Source organism: Amphibalanus amphitrite, unplaced genomic scaffold (genome assembly GCF_019059575.1).
Source record: "Amphibalanus amphitrite isolate SeventyFive unplaced genomic scaffold, NRLGWU_Aamphi_draft 000802F_arrow, whole genome shotgun sequence".
Lineage (NCBI taxonomy): Eukaryota > Metazoa > Arthropoda > Thecostraca > Balanomorpha > Balanidae > Amphibalanus > Amphibalanus amphitrite.
Window position 1 is genome coordinate 146312 of NW_024882296.1, and position 20735 is coordinate 167046.

General features: G+C 46.4%; 1 protein-coding gene across 1 annotated transcript; it reads left to right on the forward strand.

Annotated features, from left to right (window-relative positions):
- The first annotated feature begins 5936 nt into the window (after positions 1-5936).
- LOC122366385 (3-hydroxyacyl-CoA dehydrogenase type-2-like) lies at positions 5937-7028 on the forward strand. The gene has a single exon (XM_043338593.1). It carries the CDS (start codon positions 5958-5960, stop codon positions 6726-6728), a length of 771 nt encoding a protein of 256 aa, XP_043194528.1. The 5' UTR covers positions 5937-5957; the 3' UTR covers positions 6729-7028.
- The last annotated feature ends 13707 nt before the right edge of the window (positions 7029-20735 follow it).

Here is a 20735-nt window from a genome sequence, read left to right on the forward strand (position 1 = left end):
GTCCTCTGGCCGGGACCACCCCGGTATAGTGAGATATGGTGGCCGGTGGGTAGGGACGAATCGATACTGGTCAGTTGGACTTCAAGCACTGCCCTCAGCTCGTCTTTCTGTTTTCTCCCTCTCTCCCTCTCTTTCTCTACCTTTGCCTGTTTTCGTCTCTCTGCATAACACTTTTTTTGCCAAATGCCTATGTTATGTATGCGACTTTATTTGTAATTTGATGAAATAACATCTCTCTCTCTCTCTCCCTCTCTCTCTCTCTCTCTCTTTTCTCTCTCTCCCTCCTTCCCTTCCCCTCTCTTTCTCCCTCTCACACTCTATCCCTCTCTCTCTCTCTCTCTCTCTCTCTCTCTTCCTTACTCTGCCATCTCCGCTGTTCCACCTTACTCTACCCACCACAACATTGTTCTCTGTCGCCTCTGGAGATGCATGAGATGCTGGAGATGCCTGGTGTCTCTGGAGGGTCTCTGGAGATGCTGGAGTCTCTGGGGAGTCTCTGGAGATGCTGGAGTCTCTGGGGAGTCTCTGGAGATGCTGGAGTCTCTGGAGGGTCTCTGGAGATGCTGGAGTCTCTTGAGAGTCTCTGGAGATGCTGGAGACTCTGGGGAGTCTCTGGAGATGCCTGGAGTCTCTGGAGAGTCTCTGGAGATGCCGGGAGTCTCATCAAATCCACCCACTGAACATTCGCCTCTCTTCACCATACCCTCTCCGCCCCCTCCCCATCCCCCCCTGACGTGTTGTCGTCCTGCCTTACGTTACTCCGGGTTTACCCAAGCCTGGCCCTATGCCGCTGCCCGTCCCATCTGTCCATATCCGTAGCTGCCTGTCCGATACTTCTGCTGTTGTTGTGTCTGCAGAGTCACACCCTTGCTCTCTCCTAATATGTGGTGGGTTTGAAGTGATTGAGACTTGAGAGTCGCTGATTGAGGCGATGCCTCTTGGCATTGTGATAAGAGCAGTGTTCGCCACGGGCCGGGCCAGCCCAACGGGCCATGGGCCGGGCTGGGCTACGGGCTGGGCCGGGCCCCCAAATATCATTAGTTAACGGGCTATGGACGGGCCGGGCCAAGAGCTTTGTGGACTATGGGTTTTGCGACTAATGTCAATTTAAGAAAATTTGGAAACTGATGCAAACAAAACCCACTGGGAAAATACTAAAACTAAACCAAATTTAAGCAATGTGAAAGAAAACCTACTTGATATTGAATTTTGGAATTCTTGAGAATTATCCAATATCACATCATGTCACACATAGGAGGGTTTTCATAAAAATTCCGCAACCAAAAAGATCAGAGAATCTCTAGCATCATTAGTTTGTTAATAAGTTAAAATGTAGTTATCAGAATAACTTACTTAGCACTACAACTCCAAAAACTAAGAAGCCACTCAACAATGATGGGCTACACAGGGCTACATTAAGTTTAACACTTATATATGGCGATAGTGAGACAATTCCAACACAGTCTTTTTTCCTTCACCGACGGCTTTTTAACGAACAGAACCTTAAAAGGATACTCACGAAACACACTGTAAGTAACGAGGAATTCTACAGAGTATTTCGCGATGAAAGCTTCTTTGAATGTCCATAAATTGGTCAAAATAAATCACAACAACAACACACCAGCCCCTTCTCAACAAAATTTGCGATCATGGCACTATGTTTATGTGGCGGCATCTAGGTAGTATACACAACAGTATATCAAATAAATACGTTTTTTTAGTAAGTATCAAGGTGAAAAACAAAATGAAACAAATAAAAAATAATACCTAAATCACGAAGCCTGAAAACTCGAACGAAAAACAAAATAAAAACTTGATCATATATGTTTTATTATACAATTCGTCAGAATCGCTACCTGCTGCAGCTGCGACAATCAAGAAGTGGTCGCTCATTTTCAATTGATGATGATGATGCGTAAAAGTCGCAAAAGTACACAATGACGTTTCAAGCTTACCATGTTTTCTGCTTACGCTGCTAGCGATATCCATATCTTGAAAAGAGCCTAACATAAAATAGCAAGGAAAGCAGCAGATAGTTGTCCACAGAGATTCGGTTGACACGTGGGCATGAATTGAAAATAGATTAAATCAGTTTTGCTGATAAATGGATGGATTTTCTCTTTTTTGGACGACAGTGCTTAAGCTAGTGTCACCTATTTTGTATGCTTTCTCAGGCTTTTGATATTGCAGCATCAATGGAGTGAATTTAATAGCAAGGTCAATCCCAGACAGATTCATCAATTCCCATAAGTCAAGCTTTTTTTTCTGCTGGTAAGTGCTGGGAAGTATAGAGTAAGTTGCAAATACTTCCTTCAAGTATGCATTAGAGTCACCAATTATGCATGATAATGTTCACACACATCAGCTTGCAAGATAACTTTACTCATAGAATGTAGTTTATATAATTATGTTAACTTTTTATAGGTGTGTAATCATGACCTAATTGACTGAGGTGCTTGCTGTTACTGTTAAAATTTGTGCCATAGGTACTTGAAATCATTATATTCATTGAAAAGAAGGGAGTCATGATTGCCATGTTAATATTCATGCAATTTGAATTGTTCTCAAAATAGTGTAATCAGTCATGCTTATTATAGCAATAGACTAAGACAATAACTAGATTGCTATTTTTGACGGGCCGGGCCGGGCTGGGCTTGGACATATTTGCCAAGAGCGGGCTACGGGCTGGGCCGGGCTCTGAACCCATGGGCCCGGGCCGGGCTGGGCTGGGGATTTTGGGGCCCGTGGCGAACACTGGATAAGAGTGGTAGCGGCATTATGTAAAATGTCATTGCATTTATGGCCATGCTATACATATACTGTGTATTTGAAAAATAGTTACATATTTTGCCTGTCATATTGCAGTGGATTTAAATATGGTTTCTGTTGATTGAAATATGTGAATATATATTCGACTTCGTATATTGAAAAAGATGTCATGAATTATAGAAGACAGACTTTCAGTTAAATTTGAAAGACCATCCACGACATAGCTTTTTAAGTACTTTGTCATATCAATTATATGCACAGTTGAAAGTCATAAGCGGTATAGCTTTGTAATAATACTCTATAGAATACCCATAATGCAGAAATACTTAACATTAAATTAAGGATCTTTGCGTCTGTCTAGAGAGCGCCTCGGTTGGCACTTGGCAGCCGTTTAACTCGTCGCTACCGTCTGCCGGCTCGTCGCTCGGCCGCTGATTGGTTGTGGCCAGGTCACGTGACGGGTCCGCCGGCTCGCCCGGGGCGGTGGCAGGGCGGCCTGTGATTGGCTGTCACCAGGTCAGCTCACGGCGCCTCGGGCATCTCGTGACCACGGACGGCCGGCGGAGAGGGGCCGGGCCGACTTGGTTTTATGATGAAAATTTTTGCTAAATAATATTCAGGCCATGTAAAACCCGATCGTGGGATGGGGACACCTACAGCTGGTGGCATGCTAAAAAGCATACAGCTAACATTTGCTATAGTGCACATCAAACACTTGCGATAAATTTTTATACTTATTCTTTTATATTTAAAAAATACCAATTTTTATAGTTTCATAATCTAGGACAAACCACAACAGGTTTGACACCTTCTCTTCCCGCCCTGCCAATTTCAATCATCTTTGACAAATAAAAAAGGAATAGGAAATATATTAGCCTCATAGTTATTAAGGTATTTTTAGAGGCAGTTAAAAATCCTTTCGATACAATTGCCATTTCGATAAACATTTTGACATGTTTGAAATTTCGATAAAATGTCCGTCCTTCGTTCCCATGGCCTCCAATTCGCTTTTCCGTCGCCCAGGCAGCACCGATCTAGTCTTCTCGCGGTGCCACAAACTTCAACTTATGTGCCGCCCCCGGCGTCCGGAACCCATTGGCCATTCCGGCGAGAATTAGAACACCATTGTGGCAATGATTCATGCCGCGTATCTCTGTCGCATCGGCAGTTCTGCCGTATAAATACAGTCATTCCGGGGTGGCTAATTACCAACGCAACCAGGGGTAATAAGCGATGGCACGGCAGCGCGAGCCTCCGGCAAAATCGCACTGCAATCACGTGACATTGTGGTGCACAGCGCAGCCGGTTGACGGGTGTGGTCGCCACTAGAGAGGCTCAACAACTGCAGGTGATCCTAAACAAGTGGTCGACCCATCAGCAGAGCTAATTTGGATAATATTCTCCTGTAATTAGCGCCTTAGTGGGAGGCCCAGCAGCTACCGATTGGAGTTTTCTGGAGTTTAACAGAGTGGTAGTGATTCATGGGGTTGGTAAACAAGCTTCCGATTTTTTTTATTTGTATTGTAATCGGTGAAATATATTTTGATACATTGAATCTCACCGTTCATTATATTTAGCCGGGGTGACCTTAATGTGAGCATTGGAGCAGCTATAACCTGGCCTCCTCACAGGTGTTCTGACCTATATTTCATTCACCCATCTCCCTACACAGTTTAGAGCCAGTTATTAGATATTTAGACCCCATAATAAAAAATCCCCCTGAAAAGCTTCGAGAGCTGACCACCCACGACAAGAAAGCTGCAACATCAATATCCGGTCTCCTGTTATCTCTTTCTGAGCGCCATTTTACGTAACAGGATTTCACAGCATTGACCGGTAACTGCCGTTAATTCGACGTTAACTGCCGGTAAATACAAGATATTTAGAACCCCTTTGCATACATTCATCCAATCTCGACTTTGCCCTGAATCATTTCAATCCATGCGCATACGTATATATGCCGACAATGATTACATAGACGGCACTGAGAAGTATAAATTCGAATGCAACGGTCGATGAATACCACCCAGGGAGTTTTGTAATCCAATGTGATCATTACCTTTCCTCGCTGTCCTTGTTGAGTCGTTGCTCACTTTGGAGTCCAAATTGCTCCTGTTGTCAAACTTGTCATCCCCAACGCTGCCATCATGGTAGACACTGTAACAAAAAATGCGTGAGTGGCCCGAACCCCTCCCACCTCTGCTGCGCCCAGACCCCAGGATCGCCGGCATGCCAGGTGGCCGCTGGGCTGGCTCTCGGGGCGCGGCCTACCCATTGAACGTCGCCTTCTCATGGTATCTAATGACAGCCAGCGGTCTCGGGCGCCCAGATAAACGCAGGGTTGGGGCGCGCAGGCGCGGCAACGGTTAACGCGAGCGGTTTGAACACCTTGGGTGGGTAATTTTCAGAGCCGGTTGTTAGATGAATGGGGTGCAGACGCATTTCATCAGGTAAATGACGTGATTGTGATCAAGCATACACTAACTTCTAAAGCAGACATGCTAAATTATGACATTTTTGGTAAAAAATAATAACTTAATTATTTCATTTACACTGTATTTCTGTTCATAATATTTGCATAACGAGTAACGGTGCCCGATCTACGTGGCTCGGGTCCTTCATGCATAACCTATACGGAAAATCCCCCTGTTCAAACGCGAAAATGCCCTCCACCGCACATTACTACAACGGTACCTGAAAATGACGCCAAAACTCCCAAACGGCCCTCGCGGTATCCGAGGGGGGCGCGGCCCCAAAATGGGCTGCTGCACGAGGCGCGGGATCGGAGGCGGATCAAATTACGCCGAGTATGAGTTACGATATTTCTAGTGGAATCAGTATAATTAGTTGTAATATTGTATAATGAGCCGGCACCCGTTCTGTGATCGATCTTGGCCAGCCGGTGCAATGGCCGTTTGCAGCTCAGATGAAGGGCATAGAGAGGTTATCCTGGACTCGCGGAAAACATTGTCTGTGAGCTCGCTAAATAATGTTATTAATTCTTTCGTCATGAAGAGCTTAGCTGCTTTTCAGTCCTCCAGCTTTCTATGATACTATACTTATAGTTACCAATAATATATGTTTACTATGGTTCTGATTCCCAATATTTTTGTAAGACATACAAAACTTGACTTTTCCCGTTTTTCCTTCCGATGGTGCCGGGAGGTACCATTTTTTGGTTTTAAGATATGTTTAAGGGTCTGGTCGGCCTGGTGACGGGCGGCGCGTCCGGCCTGGGCCGCGCAACCGTCGAGCGGCTGGTGCGCGAGGGCAGTCGGGTGGTCATCTGTGACCTGCCCGGATCGGCCGGCGCCGACCTGGCCGCCGGCCTCGGAGACAACGCCGTCTTTGTCCCCACCGACGTGGTGTCGGAAAATGACGTTCAGACAGCCGTCAGCACCGCCAAGGATAGGTTTGGCAAACTGGACGTCACCGTCAACTGCGCTGGCATCGGCGTTGCTTTCAAGACATACAACTTTAAGAAGAATCAGCCACATCTACTAGAGGACTTCACCAAAGTATTGATGGTGAACACGGTGGGCACCTTCAACGTGATCCGTCTGGCGGTCGGTGTGATGGGCGCCAACGCGGCCGACGAGGCCGACGGCCAGCGCGGTGTCATCATCAACACGGCCTCGGTGGCCGCTTACGACGGCCAGATCGGCCAGGCCGCCTACTCGGCCAGCAAGGGCGCCATCGTCGGCATGACGCTGCCCATCGCACGCGACCTGGCGCCGCAGGGCATCCGCGTGGTCACCATCGCGCCAGGTCTGTTCCTGACGCCGCTGCTCGAGGGCCTGCCGCCGAAGGTGCAGACTGCGCTGGCGCAGACGGTGCCCTTCCCGAAGCGGCTCGGCCGGCCCGAGGAGTACGCCCAGATGGTGTGCAGCATCATCGAGAACCGCATGCTGAACGCCGAGGTCATCCGGCTCGACGGCGGCATCAGGATGCAGGCCTGAGGCGCGCCGCATATAGGAGACGACGTAACGGACTGTGCCGGCCTCGGAAGGACAGAGCTAGGTACCGTTCCTTGGGCTGGGATAGTCAGTGTGAGTGTCGACGATGTTAGAGGGAGGCGCCACTGATCAGGGATCGCCACTGCCAGTGAGCTACCCATCGTCTTTGGTAAAAATGACGTCATGTCTTGCGGTTAAAATGCTCATCTGGGACATTTTGACGTGTTTTGGTGACACTGTGACCGCTAGATTCCGTGTGTGCTGTTGTGGCGGAGATAAAATGAAACAATTCGTGTGGTGCTCGGTTTTTGTGTACTCATTTTGACTGAAAATAGGTGAACAACAACATGTGCAATATACAAACCTTACTAAAAAAAAAAAAAAAAAAAAAAAAGACATACAAAACAACATTTGATTTTCTTGTAAAATATTTTTTCGTCGTGATTCATAAACTCAGCTCTTCCGTTGCGCTCTTACCGTCTCGGTTCACGTGACACTATCATAGTGCCGTTATTGATAGCCGTTATCTATTACTATGACACTTCCTCGTCACCTGGTAAAGTCCACGTGATCGATGCAGTAACCCCAGTGTGCTGATCCATATTGATATTCAGGCGGTTCTGTATTGTAAACAAAACTCGGCTGCCCCGATAAAGTCGCTCTAATTGATTTGATTGCACTGAGTGCTGCTCAGCTATTCCATCGTTTATTTCCTTCTCCTTATGCTCATGCATGACGCAGAGCTAATGTTTCGGCAGTCTATTGAGGGAATTTCTTTCCGAGACATCTGATGCGGACGTGTATCACTTCTATCTCAGACGTGCCTCGCGTTAGGAAAAGGCTCCTGACGTTTGTAATCACGGATCATAGAGAATGAGACGACTTGTACGATTATAAACAGCACAACTGGTCTTTGTTGGACGAAAGCTACCGAGTTCGTTTGCTAGTTGGCATTCCGTTTAAGTGGATATAAAATGCTGAACACCTAGCAGGGAACATCTTCTGTCCCTGGTGACCCTAGAACAAGAGTCGGCGGCGTGAAAAAGTAACTGCTCATCGCGATAAACAGCTTTGCGACGGAGAATGTGTAATTCATGCGGCATGCTGATGTGGATAAAGTTAATCAGATCCCCAGGCTGACCATCTTAAAAGCAACTATTAGATACATGGGAATACGGTGCATCGTATCTTATGAACATTTGTTAGTGCCAGGGAGGAGCTCGCTAGCAGCGGTCAGAACTTCGGTCAGACGGAGAGCTAGCGGTGACGAGTGGTGTCGTCATATATGCGAAATAGCTCAAAATCAACCACGGATTACAAGTCGGCGAACGTCTTTGCATTTAGTAAATTTGATGGTGTTATGCGAAACATTTTTTAGAGACGACTATTCATTTCCGATTCCTGTACACTTTTCATCGCTCACATAACTATACTTCAGTGAAATATGGAACGAATGACGTATATAACGAATAAGTATTTTGACTGCTGCACACATATTTCATAGCCTTTTTAGCACCATTCAGATTGGAATTTAATGCACGCCCTTAGGAGGAACCCTAGCAGCAGAGAAATAAACTCGTGCATCCACTCATAGCCTGCAGGCATCGTAAGCAATAAGTCTCATGGCCATCAAGCCATCAATTTAACGCAGATAGGCCTGCGGGTTACCGTTTAACTATCAGTCTGGTTTGTGCCAGATATATGGGGTCAGCGACAGACCAGAGCCGCTTGGCGCATTCCACTTGACTCATGACGCATTTACAGTCATAGTATGAGTCATAAAATATGTCATGGCATTTTAGCAGTAAAGTTGACTCGAGTCCAATCTAATCCTTTGCTCCGGACCAGTTCAAAACACGACCTTCAGGCCCGAGGTCGTCACCTCGCCTCTGATTGGGCGACGGCCCCACCCATCCCAGTGACGTCATCCATGTGTCGTCACGCCTGAGTGAGTTCTCATCTCTGGCCGTTCGCGGGCAGCGGCAATAAATATTTACCGTACCGTTAGGCAGCTGGTGGTGACCTTGACGGGGGCAGTGACCCTCCAGGGAGGTGTGGACGTGCCCCGCGGCGGCGACCGGGGTCCGAGCCGGGGGGGGGGGGGGGGCACGGTGGAAGGGGGGACAAGTCAATTGTGGGCTCGTCGGCCGATCACACTATTTATGTTCCGAATGTCTTGTATGATTTCAAGCTTTTACGAATAGGTATCTTATTTCATGTGACGTTTTTTTCTGCTACTCCTTAGTCAAACGAAAACGATTAACGAACAGTAGCCATAAAATCGTAACTTGAATTCTGAACGTCTTGTTTACCCCTGTGTTTGTAGAAACTACCCCGGTGTTGATATATTTTGTGGTGTTTTACGAATACTGTAAAGCTAAGAGCCATTATACTGCTTACCCGGTTGTGAGCAATTCTGCTTATCCCCTTCATTAACCCGCGCCCGGCTGGGGGTCCTGGATTTCCACGCCCTGCTGGGGGGGGGGGGGGTGTTTGAACACCCCCCTTGTAACTCGGCTCCTGGGCCACGTAGCGATACGCGGAAGGCGGCGTTCGAAAGAGCGTCAAAAATAATGAAGAAATCACTTCGGTCAGTTTTTTGGTCAGGTCAAAGGTCAGGTCACCAGAGGTCATTGAAGGCAAAATTTCGCCGATTTCCAGGTCGAATGTCCAAAATTTCCAAGAAGCCAACGCATAACTCGGGAACCAATAGAGCTACAGCGCCGCGGAAAAGCGCATTCGATAGCCCTATTAGCGCCCTTTCTGAGTAATTCTCTCAGATTTGACCTAACGTCAACGGTTTTGCCTGCAGGGGGCAAAAACTGCAAAAATAGCCGATTTTTTCGAAAACAGTTTTTCTGCAATAACTTTTGACCCAAGCCTTGTACGAGCTTACTTTTACCGGCATCGTGTTCCTCTCGTCAAGACGCATCGAATGAACTATACCTTGACCTTGAAAGATCAACTTGAAAATTTGACCTCAGGTCAAGGTCATGACCTGACCGGAAAGGGTCATGTTGCATATCAGTCGATCCGTATCGTCGAGCTGAACTCATCTAAGGCGTTTTCATCGCTCTAGCATGCCTCTATCAAAAGTTATTTGCGAAAAACTGTTAGATACCATTCGTGACCTAAGATGACCTCAGGGCATAAACAAGGGCCACGGACACCATTTTCATGTTCAGTGTGTCTAAACCACTTGTAATTCGGTGTTTGGGAGTGTTTATAATGTCTTGCATCCAAAAGAGGCGCATTTCAATTTTCTCCCATTGACTTATAATGGCGAGGTCGCAAAATTGACCTGACCTTAGGTCATCGATATCAAAATTCTGAGATATACATTTTGTACATGCTATTGCCCTTAGCAATCGCTGAAAGTTTCAAAGCGATCGGTCACTCGGTGTAGCTATGACAGACATTGAAAGTTTTTATGAGGTGAGGTCACTTCAAGTGACCTGGTGACCTGACCTTGAATGACCTTGGTCTGAAATTTTCACAACATGTGTAGAATTGATGTATGATAAGGTGTACCAAAAACGGCGGCGCTCCGCGCCGCCGTTTTTGAGATATTCGCGAAAAACCACAAGGGGGGGTGTTCAAACACCCCCCCCCCCCCCAGCAGGGCGCGGGTTAATAATGAGTCACAACGAATCGCCTACTTGTAGCTAGTTCTCACTAGGTCAGTTCTAGCTCTGTTAATGAAGCCGCTGACATGTCCCCGTCTTCCATCCGACACTCTGCACCCGGGCTTGTTTGAGCGATCGCCCTCCTGTCGACATCTGATTTGTGATCGGTTCCTCAGCTCTCGCCACTCGACACGCGTTGGCTCTCTGCTGTATTGGGCGGCTCCGGCTCGGAATATTGTGATCACGTGCAGTGGCGTAGCCAGAGATCAGCGAAAGGGGGGGCCATGGTGCTCGAGGGGGCGACTTTTTCCCTTGAGAGGGGCGCCATTGTCAGCTAGTGACAGGGGCGTCAGTCTAAAATGTAACGTCATGTTCATGCATGATTACGGAGCGAGCGAAGCGAGCGTAGTCTTTCCTTAGATTAACGGAAATTTCTGAGTATGAGCGGCCGGCCGGCCGGCCGCTCATACGCTCATACTCGGCCGGCGGATGCTTTTGCGAGGCTTATATCTCAGCAACCACTTGACCGATTTACACGCGGTAATTTTTGTAGGGTAGCTTCATTCCTTCTACCAAGTATTGGACTATTCCCGATGCATGTGGGTGACCCCTTATGCACGTGCCACGTGCAAAACGAAGAGGTGTCAGTTTTGTAATTGTTGCATTATCTCGGTAACTACTTGGCCGATTGCGCTGAAAGTTGGCATGTAGGTAGGCACCCACTAGGCACTGCACATCCATGTGCCAGAGTTGGGGTGCTGCTGCACGTGCGCACGTGCAGGGGTCGTTTCCAGATCTCGAGAACGTCTGGACCGATGGCGCTCAAATTTGGTACACGGTTAGGGACCAGTTAGTAGGGTGCCGTGCAAAAGTTAGTTGGAACCCATTTTGCACGTGCGCACGTGCAGGGTGCCGCTTCCAGATCTCGAGAACGGCTGGGCCGATTGTGCTCAAATTTGGCACATCGCTAGAGACCGGTTAGTAGGGTACCGTGCACAAGTCGGTTGGAGGTACCCCCTCGCAATTTCGCACGTGCAAGGCCCACCCTCTCGCTCGCTCCGTTAGTCGCCCCAAAAGGCGTTATACTGGTTTATTAGGTGTTGCAAAATGCGAGTATAAGAACCAGCTTTCGCCGATTTTTCATAAAATCCAATCAATGCAATTTGCAGCCCGGTGTTTTTTTTTTATCAAAAAACCTTAATCTTGATAAATTTTAAGCATGATATAGGAAGCGAGCTCAGGCTACAGACATTTTCTTCTCAAAATACGCATCCATGCGAATTCGAAGCGGTAAAATAGGTATACGTTGATCGATAGGCACAATCTATATTCTTTGCAAAAAAAAAAAAATACAGGCTTACTCACTGATCCAAAGTGACCTGTGGGCTGCAGCCTGTGGTCGACCGGGGTGGCCTTGCTTAGAATCTCAAACCGCACGTATGTAGGATTCACGCTGCGACTCATTGCCTAAATTGGGATCAAGGAAAGACTTGAACATTTAAGACCATGAGATCCACCATGAGATCCCAACTCATTGTCATACCAGCAGCGACTGCAGTCAGAGGCGACCGAACGCTGACATACGTTCTGGATTTTTTCTCCACAAATCACCTTTACAATTTGATGTCTAGTGCGTGCAGCCCCTATTTGTGGACATGCATGACTGCCTCCAGTGACTGACTGTCACTAGCCTCCAGAGGGCAAAAACTCCAAAAATTGCAGTTTTAATTAAAAGTATTTTTCTGCAATAACTTTTCACTCAAGACAGTGACGACATTTATTTTGCCAGCATCGTCGTCCTCTCGTCGAAACGCGTCGAATGAACTATTCGTTGACCTTGAAAGGTCATTTTGAAAATTTGACCTCAGGTCAAGGTCATGATCTGACCGGAAACGGTCATGCTGTATATCAGTCGATCCGTATCGTCGAACTGAACACATCTGTCGTGTTTTCACCGCTCTAGCACGTCTCTATCAAAAGTTATAGCCAAAGAACTGCTGGTGACCGTTCATGACCTGAGATGACCTCAGAGGCACACAGAAGGGTCACAGGTGCATTTTTACGATTCAGTGTGTTGTGTTTATATGAACCGATGTTTGAGAGGGTTTTGAACCACATTCGTTCAAAAGAGGCGCATTTCAATTTTCTCCAATTGACATGATGGAGAGGTTGCGAAATTGACCTGACCTTAGGTCATATATATCAAAAGTCCGAGATAAACATTTTATCCATATTTTTGTTCTTATCAATCTCTGAAAGTTTGAAAAGTGATCGTTCAGTCGGTTTAGCTATAGCGAGCCTTTAAACTTTTTCTGAGGTAAGGTCACTTGACGTGACCTGACCTTGAACGACCCGGGTCTGAAATTTTCACAAGATGTGTGGAAAATATGTATGAACAGGTGTACCAAAAACGGCGGCGCTGCGCGACGCCGTTTTGGAGATATTCGCAAAAAACCTAAGGGGGGGGGGGCGTAAAAACGCCCCCCTCCCCCAGCATGGCGCGGGTTAATGGGAGAAAATTGAAATGCTCTTCTTTTGAACGAAAACACCCTCAAACATGTGGGTACAGGTAAATATGACACATATAATCATAAAATTTCACTCGTGATGTGACCCCTTTTATGTTACTGAGGTTATATCAGGCCATGAAAGGTCTTCAGTAGTTTTTGGACAATAACTTTTGATAGAGATATGGTAGAGCAATGAAACACCTTATATAATTATTTTCCTTCTCAACAATACGGATCGACTAATATGCAATATGACCATTCCCGGTTAGGTGATGACCTTCAGCTTTGGTCAAATTCTCAAAATGCCCTTTTAATGTCAAATACTAATTCATTTGATTCGTGTCGAAAAATGGAACACGATGCCGGTTAAACTAATCTCGTGCAGGCCTGAGTCAAAAGGTATTACAGATGAACGTCCTCCGCGAAAACGTATATTTTGAGGCTAAAACGTTTACCTTAGGTCAAATCTGAGATAATTAATAAGAAAGAGCTATCGAATGCGCTTTGCTGCGGGGCTGTAGCTCAATCTCTTTCTGAATCCTGACTTACGCGCCGCTTTGTCGAAAAATGTCAAAATCGGCGAAATTCGATTTCCGGTTGTCTGGTGACCTGACCTTCGACCAGTTCGACTTAACCTTAAAAATGGTTTAAGTAGTTTAGCAAAAGTGTTTGACGCTCTTTCGAACGCCGCCTATTGCGGGTCTCAACGTGGCCCACAAGCTGAGTTAGAAGTGGGTGTTCAAACACCCCCAGCAGGTTCAATTAAAAAAAAAACGCATACGCTGGAGGCGGCACCGCACTGCTAGGCGGGGATGGTATCGCAATAATAGGCGGCACTGTGGTGAGACGCACCACTTGCATTGAGGGGTGGCATTGTACGGTGAAGGGACGGCGTCGCATTGAGGGGCGGTATCGCAAAGAGGGGTGGCACTAACGAGGCTGCCTTATAAGAAACGCTTGGCACATCCTAGCCCAGCTCGGCGCCGCCTGGCTGCTGCATCTTCAAAAGGGCCCTTGGTGTCGATGAGAGAGCCCCACTGTCAAATAATAACCTAGCGTCAGTGGTTTCTGAGGGGGGGGGGGAGCGCTAAGATCTTGAATGGAGCGGGGCGACTGAAGTCTCCATTCAGATAGGCGTCAGTGACTACTGGAGGGCGTCAACGAACTCGGATAGGGCGAATGTGATCTTCAGAAGGCCACTGGGTGATCTAGAGGGGTGTAATGCTTGGATGGGGTCACTGCTGCCTTCAGTAGGGCGTCGGACGCTCTGAAGGGGCGCCATTGATCTCGGATGGTCCGACTGTTATTTTCAGAGGGACACCAGTGGTTTCAGAGGGGCGCCATTGATCTAGGATGGGGCGAATGAAGTCCCGGTTCCGGTGGGCGCCAGTGGCTCTTGAGGGGCGCCAGCGACCTTGGATTGATGGGGCGACTGTGATCTTTAGAAGAGCGTTGAGGGGCGCCATTGGGCATGGATGGGGCCGCTGTTGCCTTCAGCAGGACGCCGGACGCTCTAGAGGGGCGCCTTGAGCTTGGGTGGTGCGACTGTAGTCTCAAGGGGCGTTGTCTCGGGTGGGGCGAATATGATTTTCAGAGGGGCGCCGGGTACGAAGGGCGCCATTTGTTTCAGAGGGTTGCCATCGATCTTAAGATGGGGCAGCCATGTGATCTCCGTTTAGATGGGCGCCAGTGACTTTTGAGGGGCGCCAGCGACCTCGGATGAGGACGACTGTGATCTTCAGAAGCGCACCGGACGCTCTGGAGGGGCGTCATTGGGCTTGAATGGGGCGACTTCAGTCTCAAGGGGGGGGGGGGCGCTAGTGGCTCTCTTGAGGGCGCTATTGATCTTGGATAGGGCGACTGTGATCTTGAGAAGAATGCAGGTGCTTTAGAGGGGCGCCAGTGGTTTCAGGGGGCGCCATCGATCTTGGATGGGGCCGAATGGGGCAACTGTGAACTTCAGAGGGGCGCCATCAACCTTTAATGGGGCGACTGTTCCGCTCAGGTGGGTGCCAGCGGCTCTTCAGGGGCGCCATCGACCCTGGGGGTTCGGAATATTCTGGTTTCCGGGGGGGGGGGGCGCCCTTCAACATTGGGGGGCTCAGGTCCTATTTGGCGGTGCGAGCGACTTTAGCGAGTGTCATTTGAGCGAACGTCATTTGAGCGAACCATTTTCAGCGACTGGCAACTTAGCGAATATCAAATTGAGCGATTATCAAATATAGCGATTATCAATTTAAGCGCAAGCTATGTTTCAGCGACATCTTTTTCGTCGACTACAGTTTGAGCGACTGTCATTTCAGCGAAACACTCCATCGTCCCGTAACGGTGTATTTTTTCTTCTTTTTTTCTTTTGCGAGCGTAGGTACGTACAACGAATGTTTCTGGAACTTTTCATGGTTATCCGGAACTGGATAGCGGATGTCACGTTCAAAGTTCAGACAATAAGCTCCAAATTTAATGCCACATTTCTCAAAAAATCCAGCGGTTCGATTTCACCCCCCCCCCCCCTGCTGTTTGCCAATAATGATGACCAAACGTTTGTTCAGAGATTCATATTGCTTGTGCTGTTTTTCGCGAAATTCCCCCGCTTGAATTTGGATCAGTTCCCCATGTTGTAAAATTTGTTCTTGCCCCAAGCAACGTACGAATTTCCAGATATTTGGGTGAGGTCCCTGAAACATAGACTGGATCCCCCGGTGCCATCCCTCGAGTTTATTATCGGTCCTTGGCATTCCTTCCATCGTCCTATCTCTCACGTTCCACATTTCCAGATCAAGGTTGCAGAATGAGGCCAGATATTTTTGTGGTTTCCAAATTTTTAATTTTAATTTTAATTTTTAATTTGCCGCGCGCAGCTTGAAGCATGGCACATACCAAGCGGGTATTCCAAGGGCAAGACTTCCCGAAAAGTAGCAAATGATTGACTTCCGTCGCGTTCGGTTTCGCTGTAACTGTTCGCTCAATTGGTCCCCCATTGACCTCCATATATTCGCTCAATCTGGTTTCGCTGATTCTGGTCCTCGCTTAAGTTGATAATCGCTGTGATTGAATTCGCCGACTTGACAATCGCTGAAAAAGTCAATCGCTTAAATTGATAATCGCTGAAAAGGCTTCGCTCAAATGTCGTTCGCTGAAATGACGCTCGCTCAGGTGTCGCAGAACCCCTATTTGGGGGTGCCCTGGAGGACATAGGGGTGTCCAGGCACCCCCAAAGAGATATTGAGTTCGATCCCTGCCTGCACATCACTTTTTAATTGATGTTCCCTCTGTAAAACAGCATCAGCCTAGTCGGCGCTAATTGGGGCGCCATCTGGGCGGCTGGGCGGAAAGGGGGGGCCATGGCCCCCATGGCCCCCCCCTAAATACGCCACTGATCACGTGTCCGACCGGAACATTACATGTGATTACACGCTATGATAGATAGCAAGTATGTTGATACGTTGTCGAACATGATAATAATGGGGGTAGGATCAGAATGGGAGGCAGTTCCATGCGCTGCTGTCGAGCAATGCAGAATTTTCTTCGGCTGGCTCGGTCCAATGGTTTCATTGGAATCTTTTTACAAGATGATGCCTGCATTATTCAGTAAAATGGCCTAAATTGGTTGTTTTAGGGCGGGATCAATTAAATGGAACAAGGGGATATTGCTTCTGGAGCTGGAGGCACATAGCAACCTCTTGCTGACCTAAATGTGATTGTGAAATGGAAGCCATATTTTTAGTAACGAATTGTTATCATAAGACATTATTTCGAATGGCATATCTCTTCGTGTAGGAGATTAAGACATTTAGATCCTGTTAGAACTTTCCTGCTTAGAGCAAAATTCATCGTTTGATGTTTGATAATGTCAGGAGAAACAAGAATAAAAAGCTCAGAATATGAACATAAAACTGGGGACTCACGTCAGGACTAATGGATATATGACGCGAAGTCAGCATGAACCGACGTCGACCGGCGGGGGGGGGGGGGTCAAAGGTCACTGTCCGATGTTGCCAGTCGAGTTCGGCCGTCTGCCCGCGGGTATAATTAGTAATTGCAGGACAGGTGGCGCATTATTTACGGAGAACAATGTGGAGTGTGCGGAGCGATCGGACCAGAGCTGGCCCGATTTCTAGTGGCGCAGGTCAGTAAACTGCTCATATAACCACTGAACAGATGTGGTCAGACCATGACAGTTTATTGCGATATTTTAACCCTCGCCCGCACATGCCATTTTCCCATCCTAGAACGCACATGGGGGGGGGGGGTGGTTGCCACCCCCCGCGCCATTTCGTTCCTGTTGGAGATAGAGCTTAGCGGTAAAGACCAAAAAGATTCTTTGGGAAGAGACGAATCCAATGCTACCCAGTTTTACCTTCTTAGGTCAGTCATTGACCTTCCAGGTCAGGTCAAACTAAAAAATGTTGCTGTTTTGGGTCACCGTTGGATATCAAGTGCGCTGCTTATCATATACCGATGACAATGCCGTTTTCTGGTGCCAAGCCAGCTAGAACCTCTTTGTCACACTACCCGACCAGATTTTTGCTGCTGAGGTCATTTCAGGTCAAGTTAGGTCAAGGTCAATTATATGTGTTTGTATGTCTGTGTGTGTCTGTGTGTATACTGATGTGTGCACCGATTGTTTATGTGTCCATATTACATGAAATCATGATCTGAGAAGCTTTTACCAAAAATGCAGTCAAAAAAACTTCACAAAAAGTAAATTCAGCTTGCCTAAAACGCAATTATCTTAGATGACCTAGGTTGACCTTGACCCTGACCTTGACACCTATACATCGTCGAACAACATGTTCCATGATAGGTGGGAGGTAAGACTGGCAAAAAAGGCCGAAATCAAGGTGTCAAAAGCTCACAAGGCCCATAGCAAACGCAAGATGTTGAGAATTGGCCATTTGGGTCATGACATGACCTGAAAAACAAGGTCATATCTCCGAAACCAAAAACTACAGAAACTTGAAAGTTTCAGTGGACATCAAGAAATGATAGAGGAGCGGCTATACGAAAAATCAGCCTTCTAGCTTTAAAAATGTCGAGTGCAGAGCAGAAAGACTACCTGGGGGGGTGGCAACCCCCCCTCCCCCATGTGCGGGCGAGGGTTAATGGCTGTCCAGCTGCTTTAATTATCAGTATTATAAAATGCAAAAGACAAAGAGGCCCATTGATTATGTGGCTTTTAACAACTCATGAATAGAAGATGCCTTCATAAGCCATGCTTTTGCGCAAACATGTTTAAAACAATACATTTGTCACCTATGGTCGGAGCTCTTTCTTTTTTCTTTTCTTTTCGAAGATATTTTATTATAGGTAGGATTTCGTCTTTAAATGGGGTGTTCCCGTCGACGATGATTTTAAATAACTAAACTTAACTAAATTGAAAGTCATTTTCTTGCTTGCACTTGATCTTTAGCAAATTGAATTATTTCAATGGCTTTTTCAATTGCTCATTCATTACCTCACTTGAGGTATTCAATACTTATCTTCAAATTAGCAACTACAATTGGCAAATTAGCGAAGATACAATAATATCGATAGAGCGCATGAAGATAGGCTGTTGATTGCAAACAGTTTAAAAAAAGTAGACGGTAAACCTACCTAAGAAAAATCTTCATTCTCAAAAAATGCAGAGGCGAGAGGTGAGAAACTTAGTAGGCAATGCATTCTATTATCATATCATGGCATCTCTCATTCGGTATTCTGAAAAATACCCATCATCACAAACAAGTCAATAAATTAGCTCACTGTCCATTATCGAGTCAAACGTACACGCGTACGCATTTAGAGGATTTGCATATTACAGATGCATGCATGACGCGGTCTTTTCTATATGCAATGACGCAGCTTGGGTGAAAACGCAATGCAGCGCGAAATCTCGAGACATTGTGGTCAGGAGCACCCCTGAACGGAAAACCCAGAACGTTGACACAGATTTTGGCCGTAACGGGACACTGAACCTTATCCGGGTAGCACATTTTTCGTTCTTTCTACACGTGATGTATAATATTATTGTTAAAAGATGTGTATTTCTCTACCGATGGCAGTGTTATGTTTTATATCGTACTTTTAGCGTATAGAAGAAATTGTCCAACCATTTTTTCTGCGGGTTACATTCCTGTCCCTCCGCTCACAGTAGTCCATGTATATTTTAGTAGCTTTTTAATATCAGTTTCGATGCAAATCATGTGTTAAAAAAAGTTAGCAGCTGGTGCTTATAAACTATATTGACAGATGGTGATTTCCTGTGCTATTAAAAATTGAAGTTGATTTGGAGCAGGCTCGCCTTAAATTGCATGGTCGGCTGAATTATGCAGCATGTCACTGACACACATGCATACAGAAAACGTGACCGAGTGACGGTCAGTACTCCCGGCTCCATTCTAATCAGACTATATTGACAGACCTCCCAACAGCGTCTCTCTGCTGTTCAATTATTATATAGGCCGCACAGTTTCATTATAATGTGATAGATGAATTTGTCTATGTCAGGTCACAACTCACAAAAGCATGTTTAGAAGAGTTTATGCTGCTACTGACATTTTCTACTGGTCTGGAAATTCACCTGTTTAACATTTATATAGCGATAGTTGTGAACCTGAAGTTCTTAGCTCATTTGCAACAGACAGTATAACTAAACATGATTTGTTTGTCTTCTTCTAGCGGAAAAACCTCCGAAGGATCATTAACCTAACTCTTTCGAAAAAAAAATAATCAACACTTCAGCTTCGTCTGAGCTTCTGTCGGCTCTCATAAGTCCACCTTTCATTGGTGATCTCCCTGAGCCCGTTACGGCCTCTCTCACGTTAATTGGGGTTGGCCCGTACAGAAGTCTTCCTCCGCCCGCTCCGGCGGCGTCTCAAGTGCCCGCCGACAGGCCGATGAATAAATGCAATGTGCATGATCAATGATCGCCGGATTGATCTTCATGATTGATAAAAGAGCACCTGGAGCGTGGGAGCGAACCGGCGATGACGCGTCGCCTCTGTATTGTATGCAGATGCCGCCTCTGAACGGAAAACCGCGCGTGACGACGGAGATTCGACTGCTGATCGCACGGTGACGGGTAGGAGTATGTGGCGCAGACACCGTCTGGTTCGGCTTAAAAACCGCGCGAGTGCGGGCTGAGTCATGGTTGGATGTTTGGATTTGTAGGGATCTGGTCTTGATGATGCTTCGCGACTGATCAGATGATATTTTGGCATCATAACATGTCCTCGGTTACATTTTGACATACACATTATCTTCCAATAAAATATTCATGGTCGTTTTAATCTTGAATATTTTTTGTGCAGCTTGATATTGTATTGAGCTTTCACATCAAGCACATACTGATTCATTTTGCGTGTATTACTTCGAAGAAATGCTCAAGGCTGTATGAATATTACCCATGCCACAATATCTGATTGCTGAAAATCCCGCTGCTTTAGAGAGGTGAACGACAGGCCAGCCAGTCCCGTTATAAGGGTTATTTCTTTATTATTACTACCTCGTTTTAAAATGTTAAAAACATTGCTATCAAAGCAGTATTTTAATCAAGGAACATTACGAGGACTGACTACCTGCAATGCAGCCTGAGGAGTTGCAATGTCCTTTCATACCTGTTTGTTATCAGGTTATTATAGTCTGGCAAAGGTAGTGTAATCTTGAAAATTAGAGACTGTTGTTGGAAATCTCGCACTGTTCTCGGTACTTTGTTGGTAATGTTGATGCAATATTTACATGTTATTCACATTTATGCTGAGTATTAATTAGATTTGCACAATGCTAATTGCGGTGTTAATTTTCTCATCGTCGTTTTCATCTTCTATCGCTGAAGAACATGTATGGTCATATTTATCCGTGCCCGAGATACAGCAGTTCCGCTTCTGTAATTATTT